Below are 17,724 nucleotides of genomic sequence, written 5' to 3' on the forward strand. Positions count from 1 at the left end.
TATTTTATTTAATAAAAACATTAAATAAAAAACATTAGAAATGTGAGCCTTTAGAAACGTTCCTTTGGTCTTTTACACAATAAAATAGAGTTTATTTTTCATTGAAGGGCACGGCTCTTGTTTGACCAACTTGAGTGGGACCCCAAGTTCATTTTTTTTTGGTAGAATGAACACAAGGTAGGTACATAGTCTCGAGTTCAATTCCTTATCTACCCATTTTTCATTTAAATAGGAGGTGGCAGCACTAGATTGGTACAATAGTCTCTCCTAAGGATTAGCTTAGATGCATATGCCAAGCTGGACATCTTATAAGTGTGTCACTTAATATAGTATGAATTCGTGAGATCACTCATATATATTTTTTTACATAAGAAAACATCTATATTAAAGTTCAGGTCTTTTCTACCCAGGCAAATTGTTCTCTCATTGTTACAATGAATCTAATGGAAGCTTGCTCCTGAAATAAAGATAGAAAGACGAGCAGTTAGGTGGAGTAGATGTGCACTTCCCATATTGACGGTTTAATCCGGCGCCTTTATGGGTTTTCAATTCAACATATGATTATGAGGTCACCTATGTTGATACAGCCGACTTTGTAGGTTTATTTAACACACGATACCTACATGGGCCATGCAATGGTAACCTATAACGTACTCAATATTCAATCCATCCCATTGGTTGGTAGCATGGAAAACCTTCTCCCCAGTTTTTAATTAGAAAAGGTAAACAAAATAGATGGGTTGGTAGGGGCAGACTTGAATGTTGTACATTTAATGTGCAACATTTGCTGCTCGCAAGTAATCAAAAGAGCGACAGATAGTCGAGATCGAAATATCAATTAAATTTGCAATGAAGTTGAACCCGGGTTGGTGGTCGGCGGTGTTTTTTGCGGAAAAAGGTGATTGGCTGTGCTTTACGGAATGAAGGAGTTGAAAAGGTCATGGGTTGACAGGTCAGCCGGTCAGCTCGCTTGTCTTGGGCAGATGCAGAAGCAATATATATTATGATTTTCGCCTCTAGGTTACCAACTCACCTTGAACACGTAAGCTAAGGATAAGCATGAACCGTAGGATTGGAATCAATATACCGGCTCTGCATCGATTATATCGATTGTAATCTAACCTCTCGCAGTACTGTATTATTGTATTTAAACTCGAGATCAGCTGTGCCACCACCACCACCATCACCGGTCTCCGGTAGCTGTTTGAGATTCTTATTCAAGCTTGAAATCAGCGGCGCCACCACTACTAATAGCGTCACCGATCACCGGAGACCGAACTAAGGAAAAATGCAGTCACTGACGTCGTCTCCGGGTGGTTCAGGGCTTCGGATCTCCCCACTGGAATCTATCCGAAAACAATCTCCGTTGCTCTCCAATGCCAGAACCTTTAGAAAGAAACAGTCATTTGTGAAGTCCCTTTCGGCCACGGCTTCAAAGGCAACATCTGCTCCGAAGAGAGAGAAGGACCCAAAGAAGCGAGTGGTCATCACTGGTATGGGTGTTGTCTCTGTCTTCGGCAACGATGTCGATATGTTTTATGAGCGGCTTCTTGCTGGTGAGAGTGGTATCGCTACAATCGAAAGATTCGATGCCTCCAAGTTTCCAACTCGATTTGGTGGCCAAATTCGTGGGTTCAGCTCTGAAGGTTACATCGATGGCAAGAACGACCGGAGACTTGATGATTCTCTTAGATACTGTCTGGTTGCTGGCAAGAAAGCCCTTGAAAATGCTGGACTCGGCCGTGATAACCTCCATAACAAGGTGAGAGCTTCCCAGAGTTAGTTTCTTTCTGTCTAAATCCTCTTTAACGAGGATAGTTTGTGGGATTGCTTTCATTGCTATGGCTGGTTTTCCCCTAATCCTCATTTACTCTTTTTTTGGATCCAATAACGCATTTCTATGATTTTGCATTACGTACGACTCAGGATTTGAATGAAAGAGAACTTCTAGCTTCCGATTTCTTATTGAATACTGGTACTAAATTGGTGATGTCATGATTCAGAATTGAAGGAATGCTTCGTGTTCCATTTTCATGTGAATCACTAATTCATGGTACTGACTGCTATGCTTTTAGTCTGCGTTGGGATGGGGGTGGGGGGCGGTGAATTATTTGAACTGGAATTGTTTGTTGACAATATGCAATGTTGGCTTCCGGTTGCATATACTGGTTGCAAGTTATGGAATGAATTGCGGCTTCTTTACCATGTTTCTAAAAGTTTAATTCCTTTTTGGTGTATTCATGTTGAACTGTGGATAAGCTAATCTTGTTTTTACACGCAGGTTTTACTTTTGAAAGGTAGGCATAAACAGAATAGGTCAATTGTTGCAGTTTTTTTGGATTGTGTAGAAGTTTTCCTTTACCCCCATGAAGGAAACCAATGGTCAAATATGTTGGGTTCCCTGTTTATGAAGTCAATCATACCATGGGAGTCTGATCTAATGTGATAATCCCTTGTCCACAAGTGAAGGGAATATATGTTGATCTTTTTGAATTTATAAATAATTTTGGCTTCATATGTGATTACTAAAAGAGCCATGATTATGGCCTGAGTTATGGGTCTGAATAGAAGTCTGTAGGGGACAACACTGGAATGGTCATGAGTTCTACTCTCTTTGGAGCCAAACTATTCTCAACCTCCCCCCCATAATCCTGCAGGTATGCTCCTAGATTACATTCTATTGACCATCAGTTAACTACATATTTTATCAATAAAATACAGAATGTGTCTAGGCTACCAGCCACCCTAGTTGACTGGGATGTACAGCTGCCATTTGAGTTCCAGGAATAGTGTTTGTTTTCTATTTGTGGAAGTCTAATGAAACTGAGTTAAGAAATGATTTTCTTGGTTCCTTTCTTCATATCCTAATAGGCATTGCAGTTGAGAACTTATTATCTTTCCTTTCTTTGCTGCTGCATATATCAATTTTGGCAACTTGTTCGAAGACTTTGTAAACTCAATTATGTTGATTATTGAGCATAGTAGCAGTCTTGTGTTTGGACTTTGCACCAAATTGTCTCCATTCCTAGAGACCAAATGTGCTGTTACAGGACAGGGGTGGGTCCTCGTAGCAATCCACCTCACTGGTGGATCTTCAACCCAGGAAGTGTCATAGTTCAACCCAAAATCCATACAATCAAGAAGTTCCCACAAAGATGGAAATGAAAGAAGTTTCACTTTAAAATTGCCTTTGTAATTTTGAGTTGCTTCCTTTGCTCATTTTGGACTTGCGTCTTTCAGTTATCTAGATGTGTGGCCCTCTTTCACACGGGCCTACTTGTGGGAGGTTTTGAAGCACTAAACTGTCTAATTAATGTTTGTTAAGTCAATGAAGCAATATGTCATCCATACTGCTGCTTGAAAGGCATTACTTTCATGCTTTTCTGGTACTCATAGAAGCTAACTATTTTCCTCATGGCTGCTATGAATTTATTCTGGTTGCAGATTGACAAGGAACGAGCTGGTGTACTTGTAGGATCAGGCATGGGTGGTCTATCAATGTTTTCTGAAAGTGTTCAAGCTCTCATTGAGAAAGGTTATAGAAAAATATCTCCATTTTTTGTTCCATATACTATAACAAACATGGGCTCTGCATTGCTTGCAATGGATGCTGGTTTAATGGGTCCAAACTATTCTATTTCAACTGCCTGTGCTACCTCCAATTATTGCTTCCATGCTGCTGCCAACCATATTCGACGGGGGGAGACTGATTTAATGGTTGTTGGTGGAACTGAAGCTCCAATGGTGCCCATTGGCTTGGCTGGTTTTGTTGCATGTAGAGCTTTGTCACAGAGAAATGATGACCCAAAAACCGCTTCAAGGCCATGGGACAAAGACCGAGATGGCTTTGTGATGGGTGAAGGTGCTGGAGTTCTGGTATGTTTCCAATGAGTTTTACCTATATTAAAGATAGTTTTTTTGACCTGATTTTATATGTTTGATTGGTTTATCTTAATCATGGTGCACATTGGGTAGCTTTTATTGATGATGTGGTTTGAGGCTTTCCTAGTAGCAATGATTTTTGTGCTTATTGAATCTCAACTTTAAGCTAGACTGGAGTCAGTTCATCTACATATTAAATTGTCTTGTGGTCAAATGGATTTAGCATCCAGGGGTGATAGATTTCTTCTAATGCATAAAAGTCATGTGATGACTAGGATGTTATCATGTTGGGGTATGAAGTTTATCTCATGGTTTTCTCTTGGTAAATAATGTTAGTCTTTTACCTTGTAGTCCTGATTTGCCCACTCTCAAAATAGGTAGAACATTGATCACATCTAATTTGTCACTATTAAAAAGAAATACACCTTAGACTGGATCTAGTATATTTTTTGCTGCTTAATATTTAAGAATCATATCCAACTTGCCTGTTCTTTTTGATACTTAACGTTTATCTTATTGTTAACAGATATGAAAGGTCTTGTTGTTTTTGAATGTTTGGACTGTTGTCTCTGTAGGTAATGGAAAGTTTGGAGCATGCATTGAAACGTAATGCACCAATTATAGCTGAATACCTGGGAGGTGCAGTTACTTGTGATGCTCACCATATGACCGATCCCAGAGCTGATGGACTTGGCGTTTCGTCATGCATCAAGGAATGCCTCAAAGATGCTGGTGTGTCAATAGAGGAGGTATGCTCTTTGTTGGGTTAGCATTCATGCTATACAAGGTTGTTCCATGTGAATATAAATTTTATCTTTTTATGTATGTTTTATTTTTATGAATAAATAACTTTGCTAAAATGAAAGAGGAAAAATAATGTAAAAAGGGGGGATGGGGGGGGGGACCGATCACCAAGAGAGAGGCCAAAGGGGGGAGCCTAGACCCCATGAAATAATAATGAACCTGTTTCTAGGGGTGTCATTGACAAGGGGATGGGAGATAGACTGAAGCTTATGGCTTTCCAAATCGTGTCCAAGGAGCAAGATTTGGAAGTCCATCTCCTAAGGTTATGCTCCCACTAGTAGTGGTGGATAGTAGCACCCAAAAATTACTTATCAACTCGGTCATAGATGGTAGAGCCTAAGAAGGTTCTCAAAAACCAAGACCAATTTTGAGCAAAACCATAAGATCATCTTGAGCAAGGCCAGATGGAGGTAAGGGACTTCTCCCAATGGGAGTGGTAGAAGGGGCAAATGAAGAAGCGGTGGTCAAGGTCCTTTAAACCATTTCAACAAAGGTGGTAGGCATGTGGCGGCTATTGAGGAAGGCCTGGGTGGGGAGGCTAAGTGTGAGGGAGTAGTGAGGGATATGCCCTTTGAACCAAACCAAGGGGGCCCAATATGGGGGGGGGAGCAGATTGGGTTCTAGGTCGAGGAATTGGAGAAGGAACTAGTGGAGGTAAGGAGCCAAATTGTGAGGGTCTCAGGTAGTGTCCTATGTGAGATGGGGGGGGGGGGAGGGAGGACCAAACTTATGTGAGATAGGGGTGGGGGAGGGGGGTCCATGAACCATCCAAGAGAAAGGAGAAGATGGGTGTGGTTTTGGGGATATGGGACTCACACACTATGCGGGGCCCAGGAGATCAAAGAGAATGCCCATCAGATGCTATGGGTCAAGCTAAAGGAAATGGAATAGCCAGCGGAGATATGGGTGGAGATGGCGGAAAGAGCATGTGATCTCAAGAGGAGAAGTTTTCTCCAAACCTAAGAGTGGTTAGAGGAGATGGATGTAGTCCAGATGGAGTCGGATTTTAGAAGTTTTCCAGAGTTTGGCACAAAAAAGAGCTTGAATGGCACGGATGGTGGCTTTGGGGATGGAAAAAATGTCACACCAATAGAAGTAGGAGGATTGGAGGACTGAACGAATGAGCACCACTTTACCAGAGAAGGATAGGATCTTGTCTTTCTAGAGTTGGAGCTTCTTACGAATGTGTCAAGCATCAGGGTACAATGGTGGTTGGTGAGCCCACCAAGGATGAGTGGAAGGCTGAGGTAGGCCATAGGAAAGGAGCCAAGGTTGAAGCCATTGAGCTGCTGGAGGGAGTCACAGATGGAGACAAAATGCCCGAGAGAAAGAGAGTAGACTTGTCAAGGTTCACTCGGAGACCGAAGAGGGACTCGAAGAGAGAGAGAGAGAGGAGTGGGAGGCTTTGGAGAAGATCATCAGCAAAGGCGAGGTGGGTAAGATTAAGAGAATTACATTTGGGGGTGGGAGAGATGAGGAGTTGATCGTTTTGGATTGGAGAATGCGGAAAAGGACCTCCAAGGAAAGATAAATAGGCAAGGGGAATAGGGGAAAGCTTTGGAGATTCCAACAAGGGAAGGAAAGAAGCCTGTATAAGAGCCATTGGTAATGAAGGAGAAATGACGGGTGGTAGCCTTCAATCCAATGGACGAAGGCAGGGGAATCTCATGGCCGAGAGGACTTGGTTAATGAAATCCCAACGAATAGAGTCAAAGATTTTGTGGAGATCCACTTTCAAGAAGGCAGAGGGGGAGTGGGCAGCCCTATCAAAACCGTCCGGACAGTCTCCACATAGAGAAGGATGTTATCTTCAATACTATGACCAGAGATGAAAGCATATTGGTTTGGGCTAACAAGGGAAGGCATGACATTCTTGAGCAGATTTGTGAGGATCTTGGAGATGAATGTTAGCTTTTATCCTTTTTCTGTATGTTAGCTAATGGGGGACCAAATAGAGAAGAAAGAAGGATAAAGAAGATAGGGGGAAGAAGGGAAATCTTAGAAGAATTAGCCTTGAAGAAGAGGAAGAGAGAAGAACACTCATAAGAAAAAAAAGAAGAAGAAGAAGAAAAGAGAGAGAGAGGGGGGGGGCTACAAACGCACAAAGCTTAGGCTTCAATTCATTTTTTTCTATTCCATACTCAATAAGCTGATTACAAGTGTTTAAATAACAAAACAAACATACTTGATACGAAAATAGACTATAATAAGACTCTTGGTAATTTAAAACTAACAAAAGACTGATCCTACAATAAGACTCTTAGGAATTTAAAACTAACTAAAACTTATCCTAGATATCCTACCCAAATAAAAAACTTCGATTACATGATTATCCCAATAATAAATAATAAAATACTAAATTATCTCTAGAACTCCCACAAAAACAGATCCTATTTTATCTCCTTGCAAGCTGGAGTTTGGGCCCACCAAATTTGAATCTATTTCCATGCAAGCTAGACTTGGGGCCCACCAAATATGAAAAATATCATCTAGGTTACTGTTCACGTTACTGTAGCGTGAACAGTAACTTCTGGTTGTGCTGCATCATTAGCTTTCTTGTTATCCTGTAAAATTGAGCTTGTACTTACATTAGAAAATTAACCATTCTAAAATTTGGAGCTCCTTTTTGTTATAATTCTTAATCCTGATTTATAATTGGAGCTCCGATCTAGAAGAGTCAATCTAATAATAAATGCCATGCCAGAGCTTTTATCCTTTTAGAGAGTCAAGAAATATTTCGTTAGATCCAAGAACAAGTGAAGGGATGTGATATCTTAAGCGTATGCAAAGAGGACCATCAAAACCCAAGGTTCAAGCGACCAGGAAAGATTGTGCAAAATCTCCCCTCATTGCTTTTTAACTCTGAACTTGCTACAGTTTAACTTGTTGGAGAATAAAGTCATCCCCTGAAAAAGAATTGACTGAACAGTGTTAAATGATGCTTATCCCTTGTATCATCTTTTGTCTGATAAACAATCTAAACAAATTTTCTTCATAGAAACTTTAGACTCTTCCTTTTCTTGCAAGCATTAGTTGTTTCATTGTTTCTGTTTCAATTCACCAATCAGCATTTTCCCTCAACTATGGATCAACTGGTTAACAAGTCACCAGTTGTCAAGCATTGAAACCTGGCTCTGATACTATGTGAGAAATCTGACTCTTAAATAGTCAAATCAGAACCAGGGATGAAGAAGGAGAGATCAAACCAGCAGAGAGAAGAGAACTCTCTGTGATTCTATGACCAGAATCACATACACTTCATTTACTGGCTGAAATTACCAGAAATCAGGAAAGAATACTCTGTTCACTAACATAGAAAGCCAAATTACAAGGAATCAGGACTGAATATTCTGCCCACTAAAATAGAAAGTCAACAAAGCAGAACTTCTCGACAACAGAAACTACAGCACAGTCACAATCAGATCTTCAGAACCAGATCTCAGAGTAAAAATAGAAACTGAAAAATTACCTCCATATCTTTTACATTGACAAATATCATGCAATCAAAAGTCTCTGGTTCGTGGCAACTTCTTATCTCCATTGCCATATATGCTGCACTGTCCATGTTTGGCAAACATGGTGTACCATCCTTTCCTTCAAATAGTGATAGGTCTTGTGACCTTAAGAAGCTTTTAGTGTTACAGACTATATTAATGAAGAAATGCAGATAGGTTTCTTTGTGGTTCTCCTCAGGGGTTAAACATGTAGCTTGAAGCTTGTAATATTTCCCCCACTTTAATATGTCCTCCATTGTGCTTGAGGAGGCTGGTATACTTTGTTACAATGAATCTATTGAATTTCACCTTACATTAAAATGACTTTCTGCTGCTTAATGTAGAGACTGGTTCAAGAGTAGAATATGCACAGGTAATTTCCCAACTAAGTAATGCAGACTTATCCCAAACAGATTCAGCTAGGAACTAGTGCCGAGAGGAGCACAAAATAGGAGAAGCAGAACAGCAGAGGGGGAAGTGTATTTCTAGGATAGAAAATTCAGAATGGGTTGAGGTGGGTTAATGATCTGAATTAGTAAACTAATCTTAAAAGTTATATTTGAAAACAAAGTGGGTCTTTCTTGAACAGGAATTTCACAATACCACTAGGAAAACAGGAATGAAGTTCTGGAACTAGGATTTAAGTCATTAGAATCAGAATTTGTAGCAGAAATCTGGAAAGATATACTGGAAATTGATATACTAATTCAAGAAATATAGACCAGCAGGTAGAAAGCGTTTGAAGAAGTATCTGATAGTTAGGATAAAAGAGGGTATCAAAAGTGCTAGAAAAATAGAATAAAAAACCGTAATTTGTAAAAGATTAAGATGGAAAGCATAAGAGATAACCTGGTAGGAATGCACTTGTTGTGGTTTTGGAACCTACCTAAAGCCATCCCTTGGAATCTGCCGAGTTGAAGCTGAGAATTCAGTGACAAAAATATAACCGAATCCAGAATACTCGAAAATTTTAATAATGGTACTTATTTCATTCGTGAATACATAGGCCACTTCAGTTATTTGTAAATTTCTAAACTGATTCTCTGAAAGTCCTAAATTGATTTGGAATTCAAATTATGGCTTGGGATTGTCAAAGTAAGCTAGCATTTGAGATTTAAAGTCAAAGTTCTAATAATTTTAGGATTTACAGGACTTTAAAGACAAAACATAATCTTGCAACGAAATTTAAACTCAAATTCCTAACAATTATTAGACTTAGCTTGGCTAATTTCTAGCATAAATGGGACTTAAATAACCCTAGAAACTTGGATTGAACTGATCCTACTTAAATGATCTAGTATTGTTAGCTTATACCTAAAATTTAGGCCCATTAGTATGAAAAGCAATTGTACCAAGGCTCAACGTGTATGAAATAGTCAAAATAAGCTATAGCATTTGAGATTTGGAGTCAAATTTCTAATAGTTCAAAAACTTAGTAGGACTTTAAAGACAAAACATAGACTTGAAATGAAATTTAGATTCAAATTCCTAATAATTATGTGAATTAGCTTAGCTAACTTCTGGCATAAATGGGACTCAAATAAACCCCTAGAAACTTGGATTGAACTAATCCTACTTAAAATGATCTAGTAGTGTTAGCCTATACCAAAACTTTAGGCCCATTAGTATGAAAATCAATTGCACCAAAGGCTCAACTTGTATAGAACTTAACCACTTCATTAGAATAAGTCCTCTATGACTTATCTGTATCCTTAGGCAACATTCCTATTTTAAGTGGTACTAGCTTTTGCAGTTTATGTCCATTTTCTTGTTCTTTCTAGCTACATGGAAGTTATTGCTTATTGAATAATGGACTTACTAGTAAAGCTACAACAGATGCAGGTTGGGCCATGCTTTTTAAAACCTTGAGTCTGACTGACCCTAGATTCCTTAGCTTGACAAGGCACTGGTGGGCCAGCCAGACCGAGCCACATTGAACGCTTCTGGGCCAACAATCCATAATTCCATTTTAGCCTTATAACATCATCATCAAAAACAACAATAACAACTCAACCTTAACCTCGACTAAATGGGTCGGCTACATGGACCCTTTCCATTCACCAATCTCTACAAGGCCTAAGCCATGTCATTCTTTTGTTACCACTTCTTTTAAGGTTATATTATATATAAATCTGGCTCTTTAAGTTCCATCAATTTGGATTAATTCACTCCTTCATTCTTGAGCAATTTAAAGGCCTCCTGAACATGGACTGTGCCATTTCGAATTTCTTGTAGCTTATCATGTATTGAAGCCACCCCCAAACCAGCTCTAGTATTATAAATTGATCTCATATTAATTGAAGCGTATAATCTCAGTATTGAAGTGTCATATCTTAGTTGGTTGGTCATCCTATAGTTTTTTGAGAAGTAGATATGGTGTCAGAATGGAAAGTCAGAGATCATATGAAATGCTTTTAGGATGTTACTGGGGTCAGGTTGAATACAGTTTAATGGGTTGTCTACTGGCCTTGTTTATTTAATGGACTCTTTTTTTCCTTTTTTTCCTGGGGGGTGTTGGGGGATGAGGATGAATAAAGAATTCATTAACCCGAAAAGGAGAGGGGGAGGGGAGAACAAATATAACAGGGTTATGCCCAGCCAAGGGGGAAAAGACTAAGAAACAGCAAGCGGCAACAAGCCAAACAACCAGGCAAAGCAAACAAGAGGCAAGAAAGATGAAAAAACTAAAAGAAGCTAATTCCTCCCTTATTTGTTTTCTTCTTTTTTTTCCTAGAGGAATTGAAATCAACAATGATATCTTCACCAAAATGGTGGCCACCATGAGTAGAGTTATTACTCCTGCAAATGAGGTTGTGATCCTTTTCTCCTTGGCTCGATCCATGACCTAGAACTACAGGATATAAAAAGATTCACCAATCCCAAGGATCCATAGGCTTAATTATGGATCCACCAATAGAAGCATTTTAGATATTCAGTCTTAGATTAGCTTGCAACTTCAAAGACTCCATAGCACACATTGGACTGCTCCGGGGCAAGGGCAACCCAATGCCTTGCTTGTTACGTAATATCTCAGGCTCCGGATCACCATCATTCAGCTGGCGTGGGTTCAATTCCACTTGTCCGAGGTAAGATCATAGTGAGATACGTGAATGGGTATATAACAAATCAAGAGAACAAGCTTAACAGCCTTACTGCTAGCAAATGAAGTGCTTCTTGGCTTATAGGAATAGTGAGCAACCAACTCTGGTAACTAGTTCTGAAAAGAAGTGTTCTTGCCCCTCTATTCTGCTAGCCCTTGAACCTGCCTCTTCAGTTGGGCCTGTTCTCCCTTTGACAAGAATATAAGCTTTCCACCCTTGGTTTTTAAACTGGAATGGCACTAATTGCTTATAGACATGTGTTGACAGAGCTTTCCACCCTTTACAATGGGTGCACCAATGGCATCAAGAAAGGCATGCAAGTTCTTTGCAAACCTGTAGAGGACTGTATTATAGAGGCTCGGATAGGTGGGGCTTTGTCTGAGATGAAAAAGCTACTTTTTCTAATTGTTTTTTCTTTTCTGTCCCCAGGGGCCAGATGTCCCACCAAATAATAATATCCATAACTGTCTCTTTAGTTGATTTCCTGCAATTGCAAACAACTCTATGGTATCATCTGCATATACCAGATGGGATATGATTCCATGCTGTCACAATCGGACTTCGGGGCACCCTCGAAGATTTTCGAAGTCCTTGAAAACATTGGGGTTACCATCAACCTCAAAAGGGATAGAATCTACCACAGGCTTGGGGGGAGCCAAAGGAATTGGAAAGAGAGGGCTTTGAGATTGCAGCCACCAAGGGAGAAGACACTGGAGGGGTATACACTTGAGGTCACAGGCAAGAATAGTGACTAGATAAGGATTTGAGGAGAGAACTGATCCCCACATCAGAAGAATTGGGGGAAGTGCAAGGGCTAGCGGAAAAGAGGGCTGGAACTGGCCAGGCAGGGAGAGGAGAGTCATGGTTCAAAGGGGGACGGGCCAAGATAGGAGGAGCAGGAATAGGCCAAGAAGGGGGAGAGGGAAGGGGCAGATGTGAATGGAGTGGGTCGAGAGGTTAGGGAGAAGGTGGGCGGAAGAGGGTGAGGTGCCTTGGGTTGGGTTTGAGGGGGATGTGAGGCCATGGGCTGGGATTGAGAGGGGTGTAATTGGGAGAGATGGGTAGCAGGCCCAAATGGGAACTGGAGGATGGGTGAAAGGCCCAAAGGGGCTGGGGGTTGAGAAGGAGGGATAAACCCCGGGGGGGGGGGGGGGAACAAGAGAAATTACACAAATCTTTGATGATAGACCCGAAAAAAAGGGGGAGAGGCTCAAAAGCCAGCAGGGGGAGGGGGGCAGGCAAGGTGCCGGCACAGGTGGTTACAGGCAGCAGGGGGACCAAGGGTGGAAAGGAGGGTGCCAATCACAGCAGGCACAAGGGATGTGGCAAGCGAGGCTATAGGCAAGGCTTGTAGGGAGGACTCAATAGAGGGGATAGCCAATGGAGATAGAGCAGGACAGCCAACAATCAGTGGTCCTTTGTCAGAACCTGTATCTAGGGCTTAGAATTGGATCAGACCAGCATCAGGAATACTGAGTCACTGAGGGTGGCTGCAGCCCAGCCAGAGATTGTTGATGCCAGGAGGGAAGGTTGGTGTTGTGTGGGCTTCTCAAAAGCTTGTAGGGGGGACTCAATAGAGGGGATAGCCAATGGAGATAGAGCAGGACAGCCAACAATCAGTGGTCCTTTGTCAGAATCTGTATCTAGGGCTTAGAATTAGATCAGACCAGCATCAGGAATACTGATAGAGTCACTGAGGGTGGCTGCAGCCTCAGCCAGAGATTGTTGATGCCGGGAGGGAAGGTTGGTGTTGTGTGGGCTTCTCAAAAGCTGTTTCAAGGGGTGACACAGGAGGTACAAGAAGTCTTTTAGGTGCAGGGTCGATGGCAGAAGGATTGTGATGGAAGCACTTGCAGACCAAACAGTGAGGTGGCTTCCAATCAAAATTTTCTTCTTGATTGAAGCTGAACACAAATTCCTCCTTGATTGAGATGAAGGAGCAAAGAAGTGCTGTAGTGGTTAACTCAACGCAAATGCAAGCAAAAGATAGCCAATCCTTTCTTGAGAGTTCTAGTGTCTGAGAAGAGAGGAGAGTCTAATGCAATCCCAACAATCCTCAAGATGTTGGCACACCAGTAGTGAAGAGGGAAGCTAGGCAGTGAGACCTGTACGGGAAGAGGAGATATTTTCATGAGTAAGCAGCAAATCTCGATGCCATGGTCGTAGAAATGCCAACCATCCACAGCCCTTCTTCTAGAACATGGTTCTTATCATCTTCGACAGAGAATCTAAGAGGAAGAAGCCATGGTTGAGTAGGAAGATTTCAAGAGTACTTGAGGGATTCAATTGCTTGGTAAGAGAGGGTTGCACATTGTGGAAGGAGGGGGGGTCTCGAGCCAAGGAAATTGCCAACAAGACAGCAACTCCAGATGGAAGCTTCAGAGTCAAGAACACCATTTGGACTGAAGGCAATGGGAGGCATGAAATGTGAGGGGGATCACAGCTCTGGAGGGGCTGGAAGGAAAGGAAAACAGAGAAGTGCATGGAGCAGAAGGGGTAGGGGGAGAAGGGGTAATGGACAGAGGATGGGAGGATTCCGGAGGCTGGGAAGGGGAGGAGGAAGGGAGGGGATCTGCCATTTCTCAGCTACATTTCACCTGCTTGCCTCCTGTTAAGCTTTGTTGTGCCCCTTAATGGATTATTTACTCTCTAACATAATGAACTTAATTAAAGTGTTTGGACTAGAAGGGCAGTGCGATGTTTCCTTCAGCTGGAGGAAGATCATAAATCTGATAGAGCACGTAAGACTCTTTGTGAAGAAGCTTATTTATAATGGTACACTCATTTTGGAATGATAATAAGCACTGTGTTAGAACTCTTGTCTTGCAAGAAATAGAAACAGAATTATTTCTTGTTTGGGTATTCTGTAGGATGCTAGGATTTCTGCCCTTCCATTTTTTCAAAGGAACATATGTGACAAACACTATGGGAGGCAAAGGTCAAAAAGCCATGGGAACTAAGGATATTTGCACAATAAATGAGTCGTTGTGACCCATCTTTTAAGCCAATTCATTGGATATTGAATTAGCAGGCAACAAAATAAACAAATTAAATTTATTTAAAAAAAAAAAGAAAGGAAGAAGAAGAAGGTTTCCTTGCTCAACTGGTTTATAGCTTTCCTTACCAAGTGCTGTATTTCACCAGTCAGCACAAGCAGTACGAGAATCAAACTAATAAGTATACATGAGACACTTCTTTAATGGTGTTCACCTTTTCAATGAAGTGGTCAACATACTTAAACAGCGTAGTGGCATCAAAATATGTCTCCCCTAATTTTCAATATCAGCTGACGTAGTGTCCAATAGACAAGGAAGCTCCAAAGGGACATCTTATTTACAACTGGACGCAACATTGGAACACATGCTATTCCTCAGTTGAATTAATTTTGTGGCTTCTTTGAGAAATAGGTGAGTGCTGGAGATAAATCTACAGAGAGGATTATTTTCAATAGACTTCGCTATATGTTATTTCCAAAGGAGGTTAGAATCAAGTGAGCATTTTCTTTCCTTTTGTCTGTGCTTGCAGTACACGAACCCATTCTCATATTAGTTAAGAACATGTTTTAGGTTTTTCCTAGGGATAAAATATTATCTGAAGATGCAACTTAACGTGCTCTGATATTTTTGCTGAGGTGAATTGTCTATTCAACACTTGATTCAGGGGCTAGGGATGTAGGCAATAGGTTTATGATTCTTCATTTCTCTCTTATTCTTTTGATTCTCTTACGGTAGTTTTAAGCCCGAAGGCTTCATTTTCCATCTCTGTACCCATTACCTGTTAAGTGCATTTCCTGCCAACCAGGGAATACTGTTGGCTCATCTTTCCTTTAATTCCAACATATGGATCTTCATCTTCCATGACTCTGTTAGAAAACAAGCATTAAATAAAAACGCGCTGACAAAAGGAGAGAGAGAGGAGGGGGAGAGGGGGGGGGATGAAGAACTAGTAGAAGGGCCCCGTATTCTTGTTGGGCGGCCTTTAGCCTCTTACTTGGTGCTCGGGACATTACAACTTTAGTCTCCTGCTCTATGTTCTGAGCTACTCCAATAGAAACTACCTGCTAAACCCCCAAAACTTATGTGCAGCTCCAACATTAGGTGAGTGCATCACTAGCATATATTGTTCCGTGACGCATGTTTTACGCACGAGAATACTGTTGTTCTGTTCACGTCATCTTTATACCTTAAGTTGGATTGTCACAACAAGTTCAGCTTGCACAATAAGAATACTTGAAAAGTAGCACCAATCTTGCCCATGTATATACTCACAACTTCAATTCGTATTTTCCTTTAAATGATTAAATACTTTTGATTCTTGTGTTGTCTTATATATAGAATTCAAATAGCTTAAACTCTTTATCTTGCTGAACTGGGAGTTGTCCAAAAATTTTTGGCAACGAAAGAGTAATAATTTATCATGTAAGATCAAGTTTGGTGGCTTTCCTTCACAAACTTGTAGGATTTGAATTTTCTTATCTATGTGTGTGTTGTGCTAGAGACCAACCTAAGTTATTAGCAGTTTGCATTTTCTAGATGAAGTTAAGAAATGATTGTGCATCTTTGAGAAACTGTTCATTGGATGACAGGGTGAAGGGTCACATCTGTGTCCAGTCTCATAATAAAAAATCTTAATGTGTCAGATTCCTTAGATGAACTTCTGTACATTTGATGCTATAAGGAATGGCATGTTTGAGATCCCTACTGCTGCATAGATCTCTGAATTGTTCATTGGTGTTTGTCTGCATTTTATTATTGGTTTGGGATTATATGTATCAATTTTGTTGTAATGGTCTTTGGATTATTCAGTTCTTGTGCACTCTTTTTCTCAGATCAATAGTTCTCATGCACTCTTAATTGTTTGCCTATTGTTTAATTGTATTCACAATTTTCTCAGTTTCCTTTAATGGACATTAAATCTGTTTAAATATCTCAATCCATGACTATGAAATTGCGTGGATGTATCATAATTCCAGGTTAATTACATAAATGCACATGCAACTTCAACGCCTGTCGGTGATCTGGCTGAGGTGAATGCTATAAAAAAGGTTTTCAAGAACACTTCAGAGATCAAAATGAATGGTACCAAGGTAACCCTCCCTCTCTCTCTTTAGAAGAGAGTGTAGATTTATTGCTGGTGCATCTTTGATCTCTAGTTTTCCTTATGGGTCAATTTGTATATTATTCTCTTTGGTATCTGCTGATCTTAGTTGTCTTCTACTTACAATTTATTATTTTGTCCTTCAACAGTCTATGATAGGGCATTGTCTTGGAGCTGCTGGGGGCCTGGAAGCTGTAGCTACAGTGAAAGCCATAACTACTGGGTGGCTTCATCCCACTATAAACCAGTTTGTATGTATAATCTATTGATTTTGAGAGCAAAATATAGAGGAAATTGCAATTGAAGAAAGCTTTTTAATGTCCTTATCAGCTGGATCTTTTTACTGAGAAGCTTCATTTTATACTTGCAGAATCCTGAATCTTCTGTTGAGTTCGATACGGTTGCAAATGTAAAGAAACAACACGAAGTTAATGTTGGTGAGTAATTTGGAACTTACTTTTTGAGATTTGGTTTGAACTGGAAACATAAGGCACCAAATCAAATCCATTTTTGAATAGTAACTTACTTTTTATTTATTTTCTTTTCTTATTGCAGCCATTTCAAATTCTTTTGGCTTTGGAGGACACAACTCTGTTGTGGCTTTTTCAGCATTCAAGCCTTGATCAATCAACATCAAGAAAATGTGAAAGCATCATCTTGCTGGCTTCTGATTCTTTTGTTAGGTTTTACGATCTTATTTTACATCATCCCCCCCCCCCCCCCCCCCGGTCCTTCAATTTTACTTTGGATAGGGGTTTTCTTTCCTTATGCAGTTCTATAATTTACAATGGAACTCCTATTTGACAAATTGCCATTTTTGTATTGGATCTTTTGAGGAATTTTAGAGGTTTAGTAACTGAAGCTTTCAATTTTTTCTATCACGAATTCAAGGCAAATTCTTAGCAGCTCAGCTAATTGTACGATATGGAAAGCTGATTTGTGTATCGAAGGACATTTTGTTTTTCAGTTATCATTTGTTTTATTTAAGTTTCCAAATACCCCATTTTTCTTGATGGATTTTTGTGAGGCATTGAGAGTTGAAACCCATCATTTCCATGATGGCATGTAATAAAAGATCATTTAGACTAATCATAGAGTCAGCCTCGAAATATCTACTTTTAGAGTAACAAAGCATGATTTTCCTTTACATGATTCATATGATGAAGATTTTCACGATCATGAGTTAAAGAAAGTCGAAGGAGAGATTATTTTCTGGGGGAACCTATTTGTCAAAGTTGTTGATAAATTTTATAGACTATGTTGCACAGATTGATTGGCCTAAATTTCCACTTTTGCGGCTTCAGATTGTTTTTGGAAAAAGAGTAAAATATATTTAAGGAGTTTTT

At 40.2% G+C, this 17,724-nt stretch overlaps 1 protein-coding gene across 1 annotated transcript; it reads left to right on the top strand.

Moving 5' to 3' along the window:
* The first annotated feature begins 848 nt into the window (after nucleotides 1–848).
* Nucleotides 849–17,571, top strand: LOC149018224 (3-oxoacyl-[acyl-carrier-protein] synthase I, chloroplastic-like). The gene is made up of 7 exons (XM_089152536.1): nucleotides 849–1,762; nucleotides 3,445–3,876; nucleotides 4,458–4,631; nucleotides 16,254–16,367; nucleotides 16,528–16,629; nucleotides 16,749–16,815; nucleotides 16,934–17,571. Exons 1-7 carry the CDS (start codon nucleotides 1,289–1,291, stop codon nucleotides 16,999–17,001), a joined length of 1,431 nt encoding a protein of 476 aa, XP_089008662.1. The 5' UTR covers nucleotides 849–1,288; the 3' UTR covers nucleotides 17,002–17,571.
* Nucleotides 17,572–17,724: the final 153 nt, after the last annotated feature.

This window comes from Hakea prostrata, chromosome 4 (genome assembly GCF_041222555.1).
Source record: "Hakea prostrata isolate BN-2017 chromosome 4, UWA_Hpros_2, whole genome shotgun sequence".
NCBI classification, from domain to species: domain Eukaryota; kingdom Viridiplantae; phylum Streptophyta; class Magnoliopsida; order Proteales; family Proteaceae; genus Hakea; species Hakea prostrata.

Bases quoted from the DNA above. Each gene is read 5' to 3' on its own strand.
- LOC149018224 (XM_089152536.1), top strand. From the start codon at position 1,289: ATGCAGTCACTGACGTCGTCTCCGGGTGGTTCAGGGCTTCGGATCTCC. The intron at 1,763-3,444 runs GTGAGAGCTTCC...TTCTGGTTGCAG, and splicing joins GTGATAACCTCCATAACAAG to ATTGACAAGGAACGAGCTGG. The intron at 16,816-16,933 runs GTGAGTAATTTG...TTCTTATTGCAG, and splicing joins ACAACACGAAGTTAATGTTG to CCATTTCAAATTCTTTTGGC.